This window comes from Sinocyclocheilus grahami, unplaced genomic scaffold, assembly GCF_001515645.1.
Source record: "Sinocyclocheilus grahami isolate Dianchi unplaced genomic scaffold, SAMN03320097.WGS_v1.1 scaffold102.1, whole genome shotgun sequence".
In the NCBI taxonomy this organism is placed as follows: domain Eukaryota; kingdom Metazoa; phylum Chordata; class Actinopteri; order Cypriniformes; family Cyprinidae; genus Sinocyclocheilus; species Sinocyclocheilus grahami.
The window spans coordinates 568,280-591,820 of NW_015505281.1; the positions used below are offsets into that span (position 1 = coordinate 568,280).

At 40.7% G+C, this 23,541-nt stretch overlaps 2 protein-coding genes across 2 annotated transcripts; both read right to left on the bottom strand.

Annotated features, from left to right (window-relative positions):
- Window positions 1–1,216: 1,216 nt before the first annotated feature.
- Window positions 1,217–13,815, bottom strand: LOC107588388 (protocadherin beta-9-like). The gene is made up of 5 exons (XM_016276461.1): window positions 11,452–13,815; window positions 8,503–9,261; window positions 5,485–5,658; window positions 4,900–5,418; window positions 1,217–1,297 (listed from the first exon to the last, which is right to left on the bottom strand). The coding sequence occupies exons 1-5, from the start codon at window positions 13,813–13,815 to the stop codon at window positions 1,217–1,219; spliced, it is 3,897 nt and encodes a 1,298-aa protein (XP_016131947.1).
- Window positions 13,816–14,479: 664 nt separating this feature from the next.
- On the bottom strand, window positions 14,480–17,881 carry LOC107588389 (protocadherin alpha-6-like). The gene is made up of 2 exons (XM_016276462.1): window positions 16,124–17,881; window positions 14,480–15,262 (listed from the first exon to the last, which is right to left on the bottom strand). The coding sequence occupies exons 1-2, from the start codon at window positions 17,726–17,728 to the stop codon at window positions 14,480–14,482; spliced, it is 2,388 nt and encodes a 795-aa protein (XP_016131948.1). The 5' UTR covers window positions 17,729–17,881.
- Between the last annotated feature and the right edge of the window lie 5,660 nt (window positions 17,882–23,541).

The window sequence follows — 23,541 nt, forward strand, 5'->3', positions numbered from 1 at the left end:
TTCATTTAGCATTACAATGTAAGCTTCCTTGGTGAAAACAGGTGCATTATCGTTTATATCTAACACATCTATTGTTATTTCCATAGTTCCAGACTTTGGAGGTCTGCCTCCATCTAAAGCAGTTAGCTGCAATTTCATCCTTTTTGTAACCTCTCGATCGAGCGGCTTTTGTAAAATCAGCACTGGAACTTTGCCGTCTTCATCGCGATCTTTAATCTCAATACGGAAATGATCGGTGTGGCTCAGTTTATAAGTCTGAACTGAATTACTGCCACTGTCCGGATCGCGCGCTGCCTGAAGCTGAAACCGCGCACCGGGAATCACCGATTCGCCTATTTCTAAATGCTTTTCCTGCTCTTGGAATCTCGGAACGTGGTCATTCATGTCTATTACATCAACAGTCACGTAATGAATCTCGAGAGGATTTTCTAATGCGATTTTTAGATTTATTAAACACGGGCTGCTTCTTTCACACACCTCCTCTCTATCTAATTTACCGTTCACATACAAGACACCATCATTCTGATTTACACTGAACATTGACTCGCCTGAAGTCGAGACGATACGAAATCCTCGCTCCTTTAAGTTTCTGTAATCAATGCCCAAATCCTTTGCAACATTTCCCACAGCAGCTCCGTCCTTTTGCTCTTCAGAAATCGAGTAGCGTATTTGCGCCCAAACCGTTCTGCCGAAAACAAGCGATACAACAATGAAGACGATTTTCACATGCCGCTCAGGCCACTGCTCAAGTCTTCTTTGTCCCATTTTTGCAACGTATTGGTTCCACAGCAATTTCACAACGACTGTCCAAATATTAGTCCAATGACCACATGAAAGATTTCTTAAACCTCGAAAGATATTACGAAGAAAAGCAAAGGACAAAACCACCGAGCAAGCCACGCCGCTGATGAAAAAGATCATATACAAATCTAAATGATGACGAAAAAACAGGGAGGTACTCTTAAGGTTTTGAGTTTCACTTCAGGTTTGCACTGACACCTGGCGCTCTTTCATTGCATTGCTATTCATTCAAAGCTACAAATTCATAATGAAACAAATTAACCATTTTTAAGTTATTGGAGCTTGTCTAATACACCTAAAATATGCACAGAAATAGAAAGAATGAGACAACTTTGCAGAACAGAAAGCTGCATCATGTATTCAGCACCAAGGACAGCGACTATCGCTCTCACGATTACTTTTACAGTTTATTCAGTCATTGATCCAGAATAAACACGTTCACTGTCACGTTACTGCTCAGAGACGGAGTTCCAGAGTCTGTAGCAACAACTTGGAACTGGAACATTTTAACAGTTTCAAAGTCAAAACTCTTTAGTGCATAAATCTCCCCGTTTTCAGAGTTAATATTAAGGAAAGATGCATATTTGTTTTCCTCGTTATTTTCTCTCCATATATGATAGCTGATTATAGCATTTTCGTTTGAGTCTTTGTCAGTAGCAGAAACAGAAAATAATATTTTGCCTGGGACATTATTTTCCATCACATAATACGCATACGGGGAAAATGAGAATTCCGGACAATTGTCATTTACATCTGATATCAGAACAGATATAGATTTAACAGAAGACAGTGATGGCTCTCCTGCATCATTTGCAACTAATCTTATGTCATACTGAAATTTCGATTCTCTGTCAAGTAATCCAGAAGTAACTAAAGAATAAATATTATCGTGTGATGACGGCATTAGTTTAAAAGGTATTTTATCGGATACTGAACAGGAAATTTTTCCATTGCGCCCGGAGTCTAAATCGGTGATGCTTATCAAAGCCACTGTAGTACCAGTTTTAGAATCCTCTGGAATGGCGCTTGAAAATGATGTCACCTCCATTTCCGGTGCATTATCATTTACATCGACTATTTTTATGATTACACTTTTATCCGTCGCAAGAGGAACAGTTCCTTTGTCAGATGCCTGAATGTCAATTTCATATATATGTTTTACCTCGAAATCTAACAGACCAGTCACAATAATTTCTCCAGTGACTGAATTAACTTGAAAAAGTTCATGTAAGTTATCATCAACATTATTTCCCAATGCATAAACTACCTCTCCATTTTGGCCCTCGTCCAAATCAGTGGCATTAACTTGTAAAATTGTTGTGCCCACAGGTGCGTTTTCACTCAATACAACAGTGTAAGTTTCTTTCGTGAATATTTCGTGAAAAAGTAATGAGTTGAACTTACTTGGAAAACCTGTGGAAACTGATTGCCTCAAATTTCTCAAGCAAATTAGTTTATAATTTTTGAGTTAATAAAACTTACTGTAACTTTGTATAGGTAACTTGTGTATATGTAGAGGTTACCAGAAAACTTGAGTGTTGCTAACTCAATTTGACAAGTTCAGCCAACTTAGAGATGTAAGTTAAGCTTAGTGCACAGAACTCAAACAAAACAGTTCTCTTAACAAGTCTGCTTTGTTCACATTACTAGACAAATGTGTGGAAACAGATTGCCTTAAATTTCTCAAGTAAGCTGTACTCAAAACTTAAAGTTGTTAATACAAAGACAGAAAACAGATTGTTAGCACAACAATAGGGCATTTATTTGTTTAAAACAATGTTACTTCAAGTCATTATTTTTAGGCATGCTATCAAATCAACAATTTAACACTAAGAAAAATTGCACATACTGCACTCAGGAAATAAATAGAAAAAAACCCAATATAAAGGCCTTTTCAAACTGAGCACAGCAGTGGATCCCAGATAAAAATTTTAAAAAGACATTTCAATCTGTTGTACAAAAAGACAAGACAAACTGAACAGTATGCCAGCTATACAATAATCTATTCTGAAACTGCTTCTTTGACATTTGAAAAGTGTAAAAAAAAAACGCATTTTGGTTCAATACTGACATATATATTCTCTTTTGTGTGATTTCTAAAGACTGACCACAAAACCATGATCAAGAGAGCACCTCATAGGCCATGTCTTAAACGAGTGGTTTTCACGTCACGGTCACTCATATATTAGACTCTTTGTTTTTGTTCTCTTGCTTATCTGATTTCTTTATTTCTTTCAAACCTCCTTTTTGATTTTTATATTTCTTTCACTTACTTACCTTTATTCTTTTCTGTCCTTCCTTTCTGACTTCTTTCCTCTTTGTGTTGTTTCCTTTACTCTTCCTTCATCTAAATTGTCAGACTCCTTGTTACCTAATTTCTATTTTCTTTCTTCATATTATTTTTCTTACTCTTATTTAAAAAGGGTTCACCCCAAAATGAAAATTCTGTAATTAATTACTCTCTCATGTCGTTCCAAACCAGTAAGACCTTCATTCATCTTCGGAACACAAATGAAGATATTTTTGATGAAATATGAGAATGCTTGTAAACAAGGCACAGTGCATGCGTCGTGGTACTCTCCGAAAATTAACAAAGGTCTTATGGGTTTGGAACGACATGAGGGTGAGTAATTAATGACAGAATTTTCATTTTTGAGTGAACTAATCCTTTAAGTATTTTTTCTCTTCTTTCCAACTCTGTTCTTTTATTATACATTCCCTTTCCTTTTTTCCTTAGAAGCTTTTTTTTTCACTTTCTTTATTCCTTTTTATGTTATATTGTTTCTGTGTCCTGATTTTTTTTCTTGCCAGGTCTCAAGAATTGTCTGCATTACACTAAATAACCAGAATATAACAGACAAAATTACTTACAAAACATGTCTTGTAAAATCAGTAAGGTCCTTTTCAAGGAAGAGTGGAAGGCCGTGGACAAATATGATCTGACTCTGAAGTTCAGTTAGTTGTCTTCTTCTGGTGATGTTTTGTTTAAACCAACCTTCCGCCACCTATTGGTGCACTTCCGCCACCTACTGGTCTAGAGTTATTATGGCACATAGTGGGATTTAATCCAACAAACTAGATGCTCTTAAGTACTGTTTACTAAAGTTGTTTAGTTTAACTATTGCATCCACCTGAAAGTTCACATAACACAGTGTAATTAAGTAAATTCAACAAATTTGTAAAAATCAGTTATGTTTACTCGCTTTTCTTAAGTAGATTCAGTGATTACTTTTTACAGTGTAAAGCGTTAGTTACATTGCAGCGTCCAAAAACATTTAACTGGTGTCAAATGCATGTAGTTTTATCCTAAAAAAAATCCATATAAACCATGATTTAAGCTGTGCTGAAGTACCCAATAGTATTACATTAGATCGAAAATATTGTTTTATGAAAACGAGTGAGTGAAAGGAAAAGAGAGAGGAAGAGCAATTCTGAAAAAGACCCAGCTTCCAAGACCAACTGCATAACTTAAAATTAGACAGTATGCCCTTAAAACACACTTAGAACTACACAACCCTTAGAATAAACATCAGCAGAACAGGAAACGTCAAAACTGCAAACAATCTGGGGGACAAGGCATAAAGAGTATTGTACTGTTGAGAAGAATATTAATTTACATTTCAATCAGAATCTGGCTGAAAATAATCCGGTCAGTTACAAAAACCATCACACTCTATGGATGCGCGATCTGGGGTCCGTTCACAGACCAACTGTTTATTAAACGGACAAACACCATTAGAGACTGCAAGCAGAGTTCAGCAAAAATCTACTCCTATTGCAGTGTAAAATTTCAAATAATCCCTTCTAGAGCAGAATAAGAAGGGAACACACAAATAATTAAAATAAATCAGCCATTAAATTCCATGACCACCTAAATAGTAGTTACACACCGAGTTAATATTCCTGTGCTTTGGTAATGTAAAATCCTAAATCTAAATCATAAATAAATCTGAATCTAAGAAAGGCAGAGATACTAACGGTGTTCCATTTGAATAACAGTACTTAACTGAGCAGGTTCAGTACCACGGAGAGCAGCCAACTTGTGTCTTAATATTGTTTCCTACAACTAATACACAGATGCATAAGGCAATTGCTTACCTCTCCAGAATCTCTCCTCCTGCGATCTGGGATCACTAGAGTATTTCCATTACTGCCAGGAACAATAGTAGAGCCGATACTCATTCTGGGTCCAACTAACATGTACCGTTTGTCTCCAGATCTGTACTGGATGCTGTGACACAGAGTCCCGTCGTAATTTGTATCCTGTAAATACTTGGACGAATAGTCTGTCGATTTAGAGTACTGCATTACAATTAGCACGATGATGCTGATGACAAAAAGCACTGAAACCGAGCCCAAAGTGATGATCAAATAAAATGTCACATTGTTTTCCTCCTCGTCTTTTACGGTGTTTTTCACATCAGAAGCTGCAAAAGCCTCTTTGGGCTCCACAACTTTGACAATCACAGTCGCTGTCGCTGAGAGAGAAACGTTCCCATTGTCTTTGACCAGTATGAGCAGTTTATGCTGGGCCTCGTCTGTTTCTGTGAATGAGCGAAGGGTCCTTATCTGTCCTGTATAGCGGTCCAAACCAAAGAGACTGTGGTCACTAACTTCCTGCAGTGAAAATAATAACCAGCCATTGTATCCTATATCTGCGTCATAGGCTCTGACTTTAGTCACCAAATGACCTGCGTTCACATTACGAGGAATCTCTTCCACACCCTCAGCAGAACCGTTAGCGCTGACTGGATATAAGATCACTGGAACGTTGTCGTTCTGATCCAGAATAAACACGTTCACTGTCACGTTACTGCTCAGAGACGGAGTTCCAGAGTCTGTAGCAACAACTTGGAACTGGAATTTTTTAACAGTTTCAAAGTCAAAGCTCTTTAGCGTATAAATCTCCCCATTTTCAGAGTTAATATTAATGAAAGATGTATATTTTTCTTCGCTACTTCCTCTCCATGTTTGATAGCTAACTATAGCATTTTCGTTTGCGTCTTTGTCAGTAGCAGACACAGAAAATAAAAATTTGCCTGGGACATTATTTTCCATCACATAAAACGCATACGGGGAAAATGAGAATTCCGGAGTATTGTCATTTACATCTGATATCAGAACAGTTATAGTTTTAACAGAAGACAATGATGGCTGCCCCATATCTTTTGCACTTAATGTAATGTGATACTGAAATTTCGTTTCTCTGTCAAGTAATCCAGAAGTAACTAAAGAATAAATATTAACTTGTGATGACGGCATTAGTTTAAAAGGTATATCTTCGGAGAGTGAACAGGAAATTTTTCCATTGAGCCCGGAGTCTAAATCGGTGACGCTTATCAAAGCCACTGTAGTACCAGTTTTAGAATCCTCTGGAATGGCGCTTGAAAATGATGTGACTTCTATTTCCGGCGCATTATCATTTACATCAACTATTTTTATGATTACGCTTTTATCCGTCGCAAGAGGAACCGTTCCTTTGTCAGACGCCTGAATGTCAATCTCATATTTATCCTTGACCTCAAAATCCAAACGATCTCTCAAAATAATTTCTCCAGTGATTTCATTAACTTCAAAAAGTCTGCGTAAATTATTCTTGACATTATTTCCCAATGCATAAACTACCTCTCCATTTTGACCCTCGTCCAAATCAGTGGCATTGACCTTTACAACTGTTGTGCCCACAGGTGCGTTTTCATTTAATGTCACCGTGTAAGCGTCCTTCGTAAAAACAGGTACATTATCGTTAATATCCAGCACATCAATAAATATTTCTATTGAGCCAGACTTAGGAGGTCTCCCTCCATCGAAAGCAGTCAATTCTAATTTTAAGTTTTTCGTCACTTCCCTGTCAAGCGGCTTGTGTAAAATCAGAATAGGAATTTTACCATCTTCTTCTCGGTCTTTAATCTCAAGACGGAAATGATCGTTGTGGCCGAGTTTGTATGTTTGAACCGAATTGCTTCCACTATCAGGATCATGCGCTGCCTGTAGCGGATATCGCGCGCCTGGCAGGGCGGATTCCCAAATTTCCAGCCGCTTTTCATTCTCGGAAAACATCGGACTGTGATCGTTTACATCTAATATCTCTACAGTGACATAGTGGATTTCTAGCGGGTTTTCTAAAGCAATTTTCAGGTTGATTAAACACGGTGTGCTTCTCTCGCATACCTCCTCTCTGTCTATTTTACCGTTAACATACAAGACACCGTCATGCTGATTCACACTGAACATTGACTCGCCTGAGGTCGAGACGATGCGAAATCCTCTTTCCTTTAGTGTTCTGTGATCAATACCTAAATCCTTCGCGATATTTCCCACAGCAGCTCCGTCCTTCTGCTCCTCCGAGATCGAGTACCGTATTTGTGCCCAAACTGCTCTCCCAAACAACAGCGATAAAACAATGAAAGCGAGTTTCGCATTCAGCTCCAGCTGATGAGAGCGTCTTCTTTGTTCCATTTTTCTGAGATTACAAAAACCCGTTCCACCGGAATTTCATGATCAATCTACAAATATTTGTTGTATAGTTCCATCGTTGCTCACATTTACGCTGAAACCCAGTCAGACAAGGCAAGGACGCTGTACTCAATCCTGACAAATCTAACAGCTGCGGTGCTGAAAATTAGAAAACACACGAATAAACTGAGAAGGCGGAACAAAAAAAACTCATGAGCCACCGATTGACGTCATGAGTCTTTCTCTAGGTTTACACTGACATCTCGCGATCTAAAGCGTTAGTTACATTGCAGCTTCCAAAAAAACATTTCACTGGTGTCAAATGCATGTAGTTTCATCAGTGGACTTAAAAACCATCCACAAAAACTGTGATTTAAGCTATGTTTTAAATATTCAATATTCTCCCATTAGACTGAACGTACTGTTTTATTAAAACAAGTGAGTGAGTGAAAGGGAAAGAGAAAGAAAGAGAGATTTGGGACAAAAACGCACCTGCCAAGACCAGCATCACAACTTTAAGCCAGACCAGGCCTTTAGAACAAGCTCAGAAATACACATACCTTGGAATAAACATCAGCAACACATGAAATCTAAACAAGGCTGTGAATGAAGAGGTGTTTAATGCTAAAAAATAATATGAATTTACATTTAATATGTAAATATGTTAATTTCAAACAGAATCTGACTAAAACAATTCAGTCAATTACAACAACCATCACACTCTATGGACATGCGATTTGGGTGTATTCACAAACCAACAGTTAAACACAGGACCAATCCTAAAGTAAAAAAAAGTCCCGACCATATGCAGACCAAGTAACAAAACCTTGCTATAGAGATGAACAGGCACAGACAGACCTAGCAAACAAAAGACTGCACTTAATGCACATGAAATTAAATGGAAAAAGAATCACACTTTATTAGCATGCCCCAATTATACATATATTAAATAAACCAATGACAAAATGCTCTATTCCTATTTTATTAGTACTTAATTTTTTTCCCTTTCCTCCTTCAATGGCTCTATGTTAATATATTTTTTATATATTTAATATACCTGTGCATTGGTAATGTAAATCCTAAGTCTAAATAACAAATACAATCTGAATTTATAAAGATAGAGATACTAACAGTATTCCATTTGAAAAACATCCTGAGCAGGTTCAGTACCATGGAGAGCAGCCAACATCTGCCTTAAGATTATTTCATACAACTAATACACAGATGCACAAGTCATTTGCTTACCTCCCCAGAACATCTCCTCCTGCGATCTGGGATCACTAGAGTATTTCCATTACTGCCAGGGACTATAGTAGAGCCGATACTCATTCTGGGTCCAACTAACATGTACCGTTTGTCTCCAGATCTGTACTGGATGCTGTGACACAGAGTCCCGTCGTAATTTGTGTCCTGTAAATACTTGGACGAATAGTCTGTCGATTTAGAGCACTGCATCACAATCAACACGATGATGCTGATGACAAAAAGCACTGAAACTGAGCCCAAAGTGATGATCAAATAAAATGTCACATTGGTTTCCTCCTCGTCTTTTACTGCGTTTTTCACATCAGAAGCGGCAAAAGCCTCTTTGGGCTCCACAACTTTGACAATCACAGTAGCTGTTGCTGAGAGTGAAATGTTCCCATTGTCTTTGACCAGTATGAGCAGTTTATGCTGGGCCTCGTCTGTTTCTGTGAATGAGCGAAGGGTCCTTATCTGTCCTGTATAGCGGTCCAAACCAAAGAGACTGTGGTCACTAACTTCCTGCAGTGAAAATAATAACCAGCCGTTGTATCCTATATCTGCGTCATAGGCTCTGACTTTAGTCACCAAATGACCTGCGTTCACATTACGGGGAATCTCTTCCACACCCTCAGCAGAACCGTTTGCGCTGACTGGATATAAGATCACTGGAACGTTGTCGTTCTTATCCAGAATAAACACGTTCACTGTCACGTTACTGCTCAGAGACGGAGTTCCAGAGTCTGTAGCGAGAACGTGGAACTGGAATGTTTTAAGAGTTTCAAAGTCAAAGCTCTTTAGTGCATAAATCTCCCCATTTTCAGAGTTAATATTAATGAAGGACGTATATTTGTTTTCCTCACTACTTTCTCTCCATATGTGATAGCTAAGAATAGCATTTTCTTTAGAGTCTTTGTCAGTAGCAGAAACAGAAAATAAAAATTTGCTTGGCACATTATTTTCCATCACATAAAATGCATATGGGGAAAATGAGAATTCTGGACTATTGTCATTTACATCTGATATCAGAACAGTTATAGTTTTAAGAGAAGATAATGATGGCTGACCCAAATCTTTTGCAGTTAATGTGATGTAATACTGAAACTTTGTTTCTCTGTCTAAAGGTGAGGTGGTAACTAATGAATATGTGCTATGCTGTGAAGAAGCTATTAGTTTGAAAGGCATGTTATCTTCTAAAGAACAAGTGACTTTGCCATTGAATCCAGAGTCTAAATCAGAAACACTAATCAAAGCCACTGTAGTACCAGTTTTAGAATCCTCTGGAATGGAGTTTGAAAATGATGTGACCTCTATTTCTGGAGCATTATCATTTACATCAACTATTTTTATGGTCACGCTCTGATCAGTAATCATTGGAATTAGTCCCTTGCCAGATGCTTGTATATCAATCTCATAGCTGTCTTTGTCCTCATAATCTAATAGCCCCTTTACGGTTATCTCACCAGTGGCGGTGTTAATATCAAACAGCTTTCTTGCTTTACTATTAACGCTTTTACCAAATGAATAAACTATGTCACCATTCGGGCCCTCATCCAAATCTGTGGCGTTGACCTGTATCACAGTTGTACCAATAGGTGCATTTTCATTCAGCATGACTGAATAAACATCTTTTGTAAACACTGGCACGTTATCGTTTATATCTAAAACGTTAATAGTTATCTCCATTGTCCCAGACTTGGCAGGCTTTCCCCCATCGACAGCAATTAACTGTAATTTAATGTTTCGAATAAACTCTCGGTCTAAAGGTTTTTGTAAAATCAAGATGGGAATTTTACCATCTTCTCCACGATCTTTGATTTCAAGGCGGAAATTATCGTTATGACTGAGTTTGTAATGATGCACAGAATTACTTCCACTATCAGAATCGCGCGCAGCCTCAAGCTGAAATCGGGTGCCGGGAAGAGCAGATTCTCCGATCTCTAAATGCATCTCGCTCTCAGGAAAACTCGGAGCGTGGTCATTTATGTCCAGAATCTCTATAGTTACGTAGTGGATTTCAAGTGGGTTTTCTAGAGCGAATTTCAGATTAATTAAACATGGGGTGCTCCTCTCGCATACCTCTTCTCTGTCTATTTTACCGTTCACATACAAGACACCGTCATTCTGATTCACACTGAACATGGACTCGCCTGAAGTCGAGACGATCCGAAATCCTCGCTCTTTTAAGGTTCGATGATCTATGCCCAAATCCTTCGCGATATTTCCCACAGCAGCTCCGTCCTTCTGCTCCTCTGAGATTGAGTACTGAATTTGCTCTCGTCCCATCGCACCAAACACAAGCAATGCAGCCAAGAGAGTAAATTCCGTGTGCTCCATTGGCCATTGCGCGTATTTTCTTTGTTCCATTTTGCAGATAATACAGGCTGGTTCTATGACAGTTCCTCTATATCACTCGCTCGACTAGATTAAGCATTTCTTTTACACCTAAAAGTTGATATTTAATGCAGAAAAAGAAACGAACCGCTTAATAGCAAAAGCAAGAAATCACTGAATCCATCGACCAGTAGGAAGGACAAGCAATACGTGCAAAGGGGAGGAATAACAGTATTTGACGTCATGAGCCGTATTCTAGGATCACACTGACACTTCGCGGTTTTACAGCTGTAGTGCATTGCATTCTGTTGTACAGTAGCTATTACATCAAAATGCACCAAATAAGAGAATCACGCTGCGCGTCCACATAGATAGATACACATAAATACAGCATCAATACAGAAAATAATATAAAGCAAACAAAATAATAAAAGATCAGCTCCACAAACAACGATCCACGTCTTTTCCAAGTTCAGAAACACAATTTAGTGACTGTTTTACTCCAGTTGAACAATACGCTCCTTATGATAGAGTCTTATAAGAAAATAGGAAGAATTCAGATTTTTGGGGGGGGAAATTAACAACATAATTTCTGTTATGTTCTTAAAATTTGCTTACCTCTCCAGAATCTCTCCTCCTGCGATCTGGGATCACTAGAGTATTTCCATTACTGCCCGGGACTATAGTAGAGCCGATACTCATTCTGGGTCCAACTAACATGTACCGTTTGTCTCCAGATCTGTACTGGATGCTGTGACACAGAGTCCCGTCGTAATTTGTGTCCTGTAAGTACTTGGACGAATAGTCTGTCGATTTAGAGCACTGCATTACAATCAACACGATGATGCTGATGACAAAAAGCACTGAAACCGAGCCCAAAGTGATGATCAAATAAAATGTCACGTTGTTTTCCTCCTCATCTTTTACTGAGTTTTTCACATCAGAAGCTGCAAAAGCCTCTTTGGGCTCCACAACTTTGACAATCACAGTCGCTGTCGCTGAGAGTGAAACGTTCCCATTGTCTTTGACCAGTATGAGCAGTTTATGCTGGGCCTCGTCTGTTTCTGTGAATGAGCGAAGGGTCCTTATCTGTCCTGTGTAGCGGTCCAAACCAAAGAGACTGTGGTCACTAACTTCCTGCAGTGAAAATAATAACCAGCCGTTGTATCCTATATCTGCGTCATAGGCTCTGACTTTAGTCACCAAATGACCTGCGTTCACATTACGAGGAATCTCTTCCACACCCTCAGCAGAACCGTTAGCGCTGACTGGATATAAGATCACTGGAACGTTGTCGTTCTGATCCAGAATAAACACGTTCACTGTCACGTTACTGCTCAGAGACGGAGTTCCAGAGTCTGTAGCAACAACTTGGAACTGAAACTTTTTTACAGATTCAAAATCAAAACTTTTAAGAGCATGGATAACGCCACTTTCATGGTTAATACTGAGAAATGAAGACATATCACTCTCGGTTCCATTTCCTCTAGCTATCTGATATGAGATCGCGGCATTTTCATTAAGATCTTTGTCTGACGCGCTCACAGAGAATACTGATGCACCAGGAGTGTTATTTTCCAATAAATACAACTCGAGGGGATTTTTGACAAACTCTGGTTTATTATCATTAACATCAACCACCTGCACAGTAACAGTTTTAAAAGAAGAGAGAGGCGGTTGACCTAAATCACTGGCTTTCATTGTGATTTTATAATCTGAGGTAAATTCCCTGTCCAAGCGTTCTTTAGTAATTAAAGAATACATGTTTTCCTGAACAGATGGCTTTAACTCGAACGGAACATTGTCTGAAAGACTACAAACAACCTTGCCATTAACACTAGAGTCTTTATCTGATACACTAATCAGAGATATTACAGTTCCAGGTTTTGCATTCTCGGAAATTGTGTTAGAAAGGGACGTGACGTCTATCTCGGGATTATTATCATTTTCGTCTGTGATCTTTATAAGGACTCTGCAGTCAGTGGTCATCGGTGGCTGACCCTTATCCGTAGCCTGGACGGTCAATCTATGTATCTCGCTCTCCTCAAAATCGATTGGATCTTTAATCTGAATTTCGCCAGTTACGCTATCAAGGCTAAATATTTCATGAACTTTTCGTCTACTAGTTTTTCCCAGAGTGTAAATAACCTCCCCATTTAAACCCTCATCAGAATCAGTGGCATTTACGCGTGCTATTACTGTCCCTATAGGTGTGTTTTCTGGAAGCGTTACTGAATATATATCTCTACTACATACAGGGCGGTTATCGTTGATATCAAGAACAGTAATAGTAATATTCAATGTACCTGACTTTGGGGGGATGCCTCCATCCACAGCAGTCAACACGAGTCTATGCTCTGAATTTTTCTCTCTGTCTAAAGGTTTACGTAAGACTAAAATTGGATTATTTTCCTCTTCGTCACCCTCTCTCATTTCTAGCTCAAAAAAATTACTCTTTGCTAATTTATAAAGCCGAATAGAATGGCTTCCAATGTCAGGATCTCTTGCAGTTTGGAGCTCGAAACGTGCACCTTCAATAGTGTTTTCAGCCATTTCAAAATGCTGTTCTTTCTCGGGAAAACGAGGACTGTGATCATTCACGTCTGCGATTTCTACTCCAACATAATGTATTTCAAGTGGATCTTCAACGGCGATTTTCAGATTTATCAGACACGCGCTATTTCCATCACACAACTCCTCTCTGTCAATTTTCTTACTCACATACAATTCACCGTTGTTCTGATTTACCTCAAAAAGAGCGTCTTTCGATCCAGAGACGATACGGAAACGCCTGTCCACCAGAGTATTCGTATCAAGACCCAAATCCTTTGCGATATTTCCCACAATAGATCCCTCATTTACCTCCTCTGGTATAGAATATCGTATTTGAGTTGAAGCCTGCAGCCCAAACCTCAGCAGCAAACAGAAACACAAAGCAATCCACCAGCACTCCCATTTGCGCCTTTGTCCTGCGGCTTCCATCGTTAAAAGATTTCTTTAAAACAATAATAATAATAAAATTTCAGATCATTTGCGAGAGTGAACTACTCATTCATGAGAGCGTGTATTCATTGTAATATCGTCGCTTTTAAATAACAGAGGAAAATGCTAATATCCAGCTTCTCGTGATATATACTGTAGCTCCCATCGCAGTGAAAATGAACAGAACAGCCATGCGCACCACATTATTAATGGGCAGGGCACAATCTCTCCTGAATATCCTTATGTAACACTGACACCACATGGTACAAACAGATAAACATGAATTGTTATATATGCCACCAAAGGCGACCGTAAATGACTGCCCGACACATACAGGAACGTCTGAAAGAAATAATTTAATAAATGACACTTATATTCTTATCGCAACATATCTATTATACAATATTTAAAATAGTAAAACTAAAGAAAGAGATAAGCACTTTTCCGACAAATTATGATAGGAAAGATTGTTATTCTACAAAGGTGAAACAATTCAGCACCATGGACAACGAATACTTATTCCATCGTTCAAAACTTAATTCCCAAGCAAACAATGAATAAATAATGCTCTTATTAGTCAGAATAAAAAAATAACCCACATAGTGAATTCGATCCTGAAAAAAAAAATCACAATTTGATGACAGTAAGCCTGAGAAAGTGTAGTTTAATATAATTCACATCCTCTTACCTCTCCAGAATCTCTCCTCCTGCGATCTGGTATCACTAGAGTATTGCCATTACTGCCAGGGACTATAGTAGAGCCGATACTCATTCTGGGTCCAACTAACATGTACCGTTTGTCTCCAGATCTGTACTGGATGCTGTGACACAGAGTCCCGTCGTAATTTGTATCCTGTAAATACTTGGACGAATAGTCTGTCGATTTAGAGCACTGCATTACAATCAACACGATGATGCTGATGACAAAAAGCACTGAAACTGAGCCCAAAGTGATGATCAAAAAAAACGTCACGTTGTTTTCCTCCTCGTGTTTTACTGTGTTTTTCACATCAGAAGCTGCAAAAGCCTCTTTGGGCTCCACAACTTTGACAATCACAGTCGCTGTTGCTGAGAGAGAAACGTTCCCATTGTCTTTGACCAGTATGAGCAGTTTATGCTGGGCCTCGTCTGTTTCTGTGAATGAGCGAAGGGTCCTTATCTGTCCTGTGTAGCGGTCCAAACCAAAGAGACTGTGGTCACTAACTTCCTGCAGTGAAAATAATAACCAGCCGTTGTATCCTATATCTGCGTCATAGGCTCTGACTTTAGTCACCAAATGACCTGCGTTCACATTACGAGGAATCTCTTCCACACCCTCAGCAGAACCGTTAGCGCTGACTGGATATAAGATCACTGGAACGTTGTCGTTCTGATCCAGAATAAACACGTTCACTGTCACGTTACTGCTCAGAGACGGAGTCCCAGAGTCTGTAGCGAGCACGTGAAACTGTCCAGTTTTCATCGTTTCAAAATCAAAACTTTTAAGCGCATGGATAGCTCCAGTTTCAGAATTGGCATTCAGGAATGACGATAAATCGCCTTTTGTTCCATCACCTCTAATTATATGATATGAAATTACAGCATTGTCGTTCATGTCGTTGTCAAGTGCGCTAATGGAAAAAACTGACGCGCCGGGCGGATTATTTTCGAATATGAAAAGCTCGAGAGGATTCTGCGGAAATTCTGGTTTATGATCATTCACATCTGAAACCTCAATGCTTAAAGTCTTTACTGAGGACAAAGGAGGCTGCCCTAGATCAGTAACAGTTAATAAAATGTCATAATGAGCAACCAACTCCCGATCTAAAGCCTTTTGCGTCACAAGCGAATAAATATTTTCCTGAAAAGAAGGTTTTAGCTCAAACGGAGTACCCATGGAACTGGAACGTTTTAGCCGTTTCAAAGTCAAAGCTCTTTAACGAATAAACAATACCTGTCTCTGAATTTATATTTACGAAAGATGACAAAACATTCTGTGTGCCATCACCTCTAATTATGTGATAGGATATGACGGCATTTTCAGCTGTGTCTCGATCAGAGGCGCTTACTGAAATTATGGAGGAACCGGCTGCATTGTTTTCCATTAAGTAGAGATCTAGAGGATTTAATAAAAATTCCGGAGCATTATCATTCACATCAGAAATCTGAACGCTTAAAGTGGTCGATGCAGTCAAAGACGGCTGACCTAAATCAGAGGCAGTTATTGTAATGTCATATCGTGAATTCATCTCTCTATCTAACCGATCTTTTGTCACTAAAGAGTACCGTTACTGCTCAGAGACGGAGTTCCAGAGTCTGTAGCGAGCACGTGGAACTGGAACGTTTTAGCCGTTTCAAAGTCAAAGCTCTTTAACGAATAAACAATACCTGTCTCGGAATTTATATTTAAGAAAGATGACAAAACATTATGAGTTCCATCACCTCTAATTATGTGATAGGATATGACGGCATTTTCAGCTGTGTCTCGATCAGAGGCGCTTACTGAAATTATGGAGGAACCGGCTGCATTGTTTTCCATTAAGTAGAGATCTAGAGGATTTAATAAAAATTCCGGAGCATTATCATTCACATCAGAAATCTGAACGCTTAAAGTGGTCGATGCAGTCAAAGACGGCTGACCTAAATCAGAGGCAGTTATTGTAATGTCATATCGTGAATTCATCTCTCTATCTAACCGATCTTTTGTCACTAAAGAGTACATATTGTCTTTGAAAGAAGGCTTTAGTTCAAAGGGAATATTTTTGCTTAACTGACAAATCACTTTACCATTGATCCCTGCGTCTTTATCAGTCACACTGACGAGAGAAATTACCGTTCCAGGTTTAGAATCTTCAGGGATGTTCTTAGAAAGCGATGTAATCTCAATCTCAGGCCGGTTGTCATTCACATCAATAATCTTAATAACAATTCTAGACTTTCCAGACATTGGTGGATGCCCCTTATCTGATGCCTGAATATCGAGTTTATACACTTCTGTATCTTCAAAATCCACTTCCCCCTTTACACGTATTTCACCTGTGACCTGATCGAGCTCAAAAACCTCGTGCACTTTGCTATTTAACGTTGAAAAACTGTATTCAATATCACTGTTTGTGCCCTCATCCATATCAGTTGCATTTACTCGAACAACCATAGTGCCAATAACAGAGTTTTCCGACAGTGTCACAGAGTATGACTCTCGACTAAATACAGGGCGATTATCATTGATATCTAGAACGATAATGGTAATGTTAAGGGTGCCAGATCTCGGAGGATTTCCTCCGTCAACTGCTGTTAAAATTAGCTTGTATGTAGTTGTAATCTCCCTATCAACAGCCTTCTTAAGGACTAAAAATGGCATTTTATCCTCATCACTCTCTCTAACTCGAATTTCAAAATGATCATTAGGACTTAACTTATAAGACCGGATTGAATTCTTTCCAGAATCAGGATCTTTGGCAGCCTGTAACTGATAATCAGCGCCAGGGAGCGTATTTTCATAAATTCGTAAGCGTTGCTCTTTTTCAGGAAAACTAGGAGAATGGTCGTTTATATCTGATATTTCTACTTCTACGTAATGCATTTCCAAAGGATTTTCAATAACGGTTTTTAAATTGACCATGCAAACACCGCTGCCAGCACACACAGACTCTCTGTCGATTTTCTTATGAACGTACAAAACGCCATTTTCCTGATTTATTTGAAAAAGCTCCTCCTTAGATCCAGAAACGATTCGAAACTGCCTGTCCACCAAACTACTTACTTCAAGACCCAAATCCTTTGCAATATTTCCGACAGCGCTCCCTTCTTTTACTTCTTCTGGAACTGAATATCTTATCTGAGCTGAGACTTGATGTCCGATGCCAAGGAGAAAAGAAATACACAAAGCAATCCAGCAGTACTCCCATCTGCGCCTTTGTCCTCCAGCTTCCATCACGCGCGCTTAGCAAACAGTTTCTCTAGGATCAAATGTATATATCCTCGATTATTAAAGGCCGTATTCGAGTGTGAATGGCAAGTACATAATGAAAAAATAAGAAAATTTGAAATTGGTCTTTTCAAGAACCGTCAGTACAAATCCATGCATCCCGAGCCTTTTCAGTGTGTGTGAAAAAAAACAACACAGCCCTACTCGCATCATCATCAGGGGCAGGACTCAATATTCTGAACAAATCCTGGAGCAATACGACACCAAGTGGTTTCAAAACACTTGAAAATATTTTGAAATAAACCACTGTCAGTCATAAAAACACTGAAAAGATGTAAACTTAACAACTTAACATGAAAAATATTAAAGTGTACCTCTATTCAGTGTTTTTGATGACAAACGTTACTGCTTATTAAAATGTTTTCATAAAATGCAAAAAAAAGTGATTTAAGCATTTTTCTATCACAGAAATTATGCATTTTACAATCAATCATATTCTGTAGGATTTGCATCAAATTTCAGCACCAACGCAGTGGACAGCACCCTGTAAACTGTGGTTACCTACAATTACGATCAGAAAATTTAAATATCAAACAAAGTAGGCTACTAAACGAGACTTCGCTCTGTGAATTCATAAGTAAAAACACACAATATAAAAACCAACACACTGATTGTAATTAGAAATAATCTGTCACTCTTACCTCTCCAGAATCTCTCCTCCATCTGGGATCACTAGAGTATTGCCATTACTGCCTGGGACTATAGTAGAGCCGATACTCATTCTGATAATTGATAATCAGCGCCAGGGAGCGTATTTTCATAAATTCGTAAGCGCTGCTCTTTTTCAGGAAAACTAGGAGAATGGTCGTTTATATCTGATATTTCTACTTCTACGTAATGCATTTCCAAAGGATTTTCCATTCTGGGTCCAACTAACATGTACCGTTTGTCTCCAGATCTGTACTGGATGCTGTGACACAGAATCTCGTTGTAATTTATGTCCCATAAATACTTGGACGAATAGTCTGTCGATTTAGAGCACTGCATTATAATCAACACGATGATGCTGATGACAAAAAGCACCGAAACCGAGCCCAAAGTGATGATCAAATAAAATGTCACATTGTTTTCCTCCTCATCTTTTACTGTGTTTTTCACATCAGAAGCTGCAAAAGCCTCTTTGGGCTCCACAACTTTAACAATCACAGTCGCTGTTGCTAAGAGTGAAACATTCACATTGTCTTTGACCAGTATGAGCAGTTTATGTTGGGCCTCGTCTGTTTCTGTGAATGAGCGAAGGGTCCTTATCTGTCCTGTGTAGTGGTCTAAACCAAAGCGACTGGTCACTAACTTCCTGCAGTGAAAATAATAACCAGCCGTTGTATCCTATATCTGCATCATAGGCTCTGACTTTAGTCACCAAATGACCTGCTTTCATATTATGGGGAATCTCTTCCACACCCTCAGCAGAACCGATAGTGCTGACTGGATATAAGATCACTGGAACGTTGCTGTTCTGATCCAGAATAAACATGTTCACGGTCACGTTACTGAGTTCCAGAGTCTGTAGCGAGCACATGGAAGTGAAACTTTTTGACTGTTTCAAAGTCAAAACTTTTGAGAGCACTAATTACGCCTGTTTCAAAATTTATGTTAAGGAACGAAGTCATGTTGTTTTGTGTCTGATCGCCTCTTATAATATGATACGTAATATGAGCATTTTTTATTTTGTCTTTTGTCCAGTGGCGCTCACAGAAAATATGGACCATTGTCTGGGTGGATTATTTTCAAACAATAAATTTCAAGAGGGCTGTGGGGGAATTTCGGTGTATTGTCATTGACATCGGACACCTCTATGCTCAGAGATTTTGAAGCTGAAAGAGATGGATTGCCTAAATCAGTAGCCGTTACTGTAATGTCATAATGAGATGCAACCTCCCGGTCCAAACTTTCCCTGGGCTAGTCAACTCCGGTCCTGTAGGGCCAGTGATCTGCATAGTTTACTTCCAACACCTGTTCATCTATTTTAAATAGTCCTGAATACTTTGATTACCCTGATCAGGTGTGTTTGATTAGAGTTGGAACTAACTCTGCAGGACACCGGCCCTCCAGGACCAGAGTTGACTAGCCCTGGGCTGCGTTTCCCAAAAGCTTCGTAAGCCTAAGTTCGTAAAAACGATCGTACGACTGATCTTAATATTATGGTCTGTTTCCCAAAAGCATCATAACTTAAGTAGCACTTGAAAATCATCGTAGATCAATGAGTGCTCTGGAGTAAACAAGTGCATTGTAAGAAGAAAGATTTATGCGGTCACCTGCAGGACAATCGGCAGGTTGCACCTTTAACTTTATTCAAGTGTGATTATAATATAATCAAATGTGATTATAATATAAAGTTTTGATTGTACTTTATTGTACACTTTATTACTCATTTTTTATGAATTTATAAATTAAATTAAATGGCTGAACAAAAAAATTAATAAAAGAAGTAATGTAGGAAATATGCTTCAAAGACTGGGGGGGGGGATCTGTCAATGACTTACTGACGTGCACAAAAACGTCTCTAGGTTACTTATGTAACCATGGTTCCCCGAGGGAACGAGACACTGCATCGAGAATCGCTTTGGGTACCTCCCTGCGTGACCGCATTCTGAAGCATTTATACAATCAGCCAAATGGAGCAGCGAGACGTCGCGAGCGGGGTGACGCAAGCACCAGGAAGTATAAAAGTGCATCTGGCAGAGCGCAAGCCAGCTTCAATGAAGTAGCGCCTGCAGGGCTGCAGGGAGTATGGGAAAGAGACGCAGTGTCTCGTTCCCTTGGGGAACCATGGTTACATAGTAACCTAGAGACATTCCCCTTCAGGAACTCGAGCTGCGTCGAGAATCACTTTGTGAATGAGAATACCCACTGCGCCATACTACCAAGTCCCTGCCTGTGTGTGTGTGTATCTCATGAGTACATCACAAAGAGAGAACTTGTGAACCTGGGGTAGATGCCAGGTCTAGGTTATAAAAGCGGAGTGTGCGGACAAAAGTGTGCGGACAGGACCAGCCCACTGCAGCACAAATGTCCTGCAAGGCCACACCCAAGTTGAAAGCTTTGGAGGCCGCCATACTCCTAGTCGAGTGCGCTCTGACCCCCATAGGAGACGGGAGGCCAGAGGGCTCGTAGGCTAGTGATATGGCCTTGACCACCCACCTACTCATAGTCTGCTTGGTCACCGGAGATCCTTTCTTTGGCGGACCAAAACAAACAAGCAGCTGATCTGCCTTACGCCACGGGGCAGCTCTGTGTGCGTAAGCGTCCAGTCCTCGAACTGGACAGAGCAGATTAAGCCTTTCTTGGCCTACTTCCTGGAACGGCGGAGGACAGAATGCCTGAAGTACAATGGGCCCTGGTGAAGAAGTGGGCACTTTAGGGACATACCCGACCCTCGGGTAAAGGAATGCCCTAACCATGCCTGGAGCAAATTCCAGGCACGAAACAGAAAGTGCCTGAAGATCCCTGATTCTTTTAAGTGAGGAAATAGCGAGGAGAAAGATGTTCTTGAGCGTGAGAAACTTGACTGAAATTTCTTCTATGGGTTCAAAGGGGGCATTGTATAAGCCCTCCAGAACCACAGCCAGGTCCCATGAGGGCACCTTTGTGCGCTGTACCGGACACTCAGCCTCAGGGTGCCATGGAGGAAACGAGTGATAAGTGGGTGTTTTCCCAATGATTGTCCACCCAGAAGGACGTGGTAAGCAGCTAAGGCCGCCACGTATACCTTCAGAGTGGAGGGAGATAACCCTGCAGAGAATCGCTCCTGCAGAAACTCCAGAACTGTACCAATTGGACAGTTGACTGGGTCTTGCAGTCTCTGTCCACACCATGAAGTGAAAAGCTTCCACTTCAAGGCGTACTGTTCCCTAGTGGCGGGAGCTCTGGACTGGAGTATAGTCTCAACAACCTCAGTTGAGAGACCAGATGCTAGGAGAGCCGTTGAGGAGGGACACCAAGTCCGAGAACCATACTCGGGCCGGCCAGAATGGGGCTACTAGCAACAGACGGACCCCATCCCGGCGTACTCTCTCCAGAACTCCCGGGAGCAGAACAATCGGGGAAAAAGTGTACAGACGAAGCCTCGGCCACGTCTGCACCATGGCATCCAGCCCCAGTGGAGCTGGATGCGTGAGGGAGAACCAGATCGGACAGTGTGTCGTTTCCTGCGACACAAATAGATCCACTTCCGCATGGCCAAATTCCCTCCAGAAGAGCTCCACCACCTCGGGGTGGAGTCTCCATCCCCCGGGCCTCAGCCCCTGTCTCGACAGGATATCTGTAGACTGCTCTTAGTGAGAGGAGCTTCCCCTGAGCCCACAGAAAGATCTGGCGCGCCTGCTTGTACAAGGGGCGCGAATGCAGACCCCCCTGCCGATTGATGTAGGAGACCACTGATGTGTTGTCTGTGCGGACAAGCACATGATGCCCCCTTAGGTCTGGAAGGAAGTGTGTCAGAGCTCAAAACACGGCCAGCATCTCCAGGCAGTTGATGTGCCAAGAGAGATAATGGCCTTCCAACAGACCCTGGGCAGAGCAGCCACTCATGACCACCCCCCAGCCCATGAGAGAGGCATCTGTCGTTAGCGTTACACGACGACAAGGAGCCCCTAACATCAGGCCTTGAACCAGGAACCAACGTTTCTTCCACATATCCAAGGCAATTAAGCATCGCCGCGTGACCTTGATCATGCAAAGCGGATTCCCCCTCGGGGAAAATCCCTTGGTTCTGAGCTACCACTGCAAGGGTCTCATGTACAGCAGGCCAAAAGGTATCACATTCAGGCTCAACAACCTTTGAAACTGTTTGACAGTGAGAGACTAGCCTTCTCTTACTCTCCTGACTGTCGTGAGAATTGACTCGACACGAGCAGGAGACAAACGTGCCTGCATCGAGGTTGAGTCCCACACCAGACCTAAATAAGTGGTTCTCTGTAGTGGAGAAAGCACACTTTTCTTTGTGTTTAATCTTAACCCCAGCTCTCTCATATGGGCGAGGATGACATCTCGATGCCGATCTGCTCCGATTGAGCTAGTATTAACCAATCGTCGATGTAATTGAGTATGCAGATGCCCTGGAGTCGCAGAGGAGCCAGAGCAGCATCCACACACTTTGTGAATGTGCGAGGTGAGAGTGACAGGCCGAAGGGAAGAACTCGATATTGGTATGCTTCGCCCCCGAAAGCAAACCTCAGGAACTTCCAGTGTTGAGGAAGGATGGAAACATGGAAATAAGCATATTTGAGATCTAACATAAACCAATCCTCGGACTGGATTTGAGATACTATCTGCTTGATAGTGAGCATCTTGAACCGAAGCCGTTTGATAACGCGGTTCAGAAGACGGAGATCTAAGATCGGATGCAACCCCCCCCATCTTCTTCGGAACGATGAAATAACGGCTGTAGAACCCGGACGCTCTCGAGAGAGGCAGAACACGTTTTATGGCCCCCTTCCTCAAGAGAATATCTACATCTTGTTACATTACCAGAGCCTGCTCAGGGCCCACTAGAGTGGGGATGACCCCGTTGAAACGAGGCAGACGAGAACCGAACTGAATTCTGTAACCTTTCTCTACAATCTGCAGGACCCATTTTGAGACATTTGGTAGAAGTTTCCATGCTGCCAAAAAATCTACTAAGGCTGGCCTTTGGTGTTATTAGAGGAGCCAGTTCGGTGCCCTGAAGCGGATGACCGGCAGGGAATGACCGACCTGACTGCTGTAGCACCCTCACTTGAGGGGATGAGCTCTCCCGTGCCGTACCGTCGCCGGGCGGC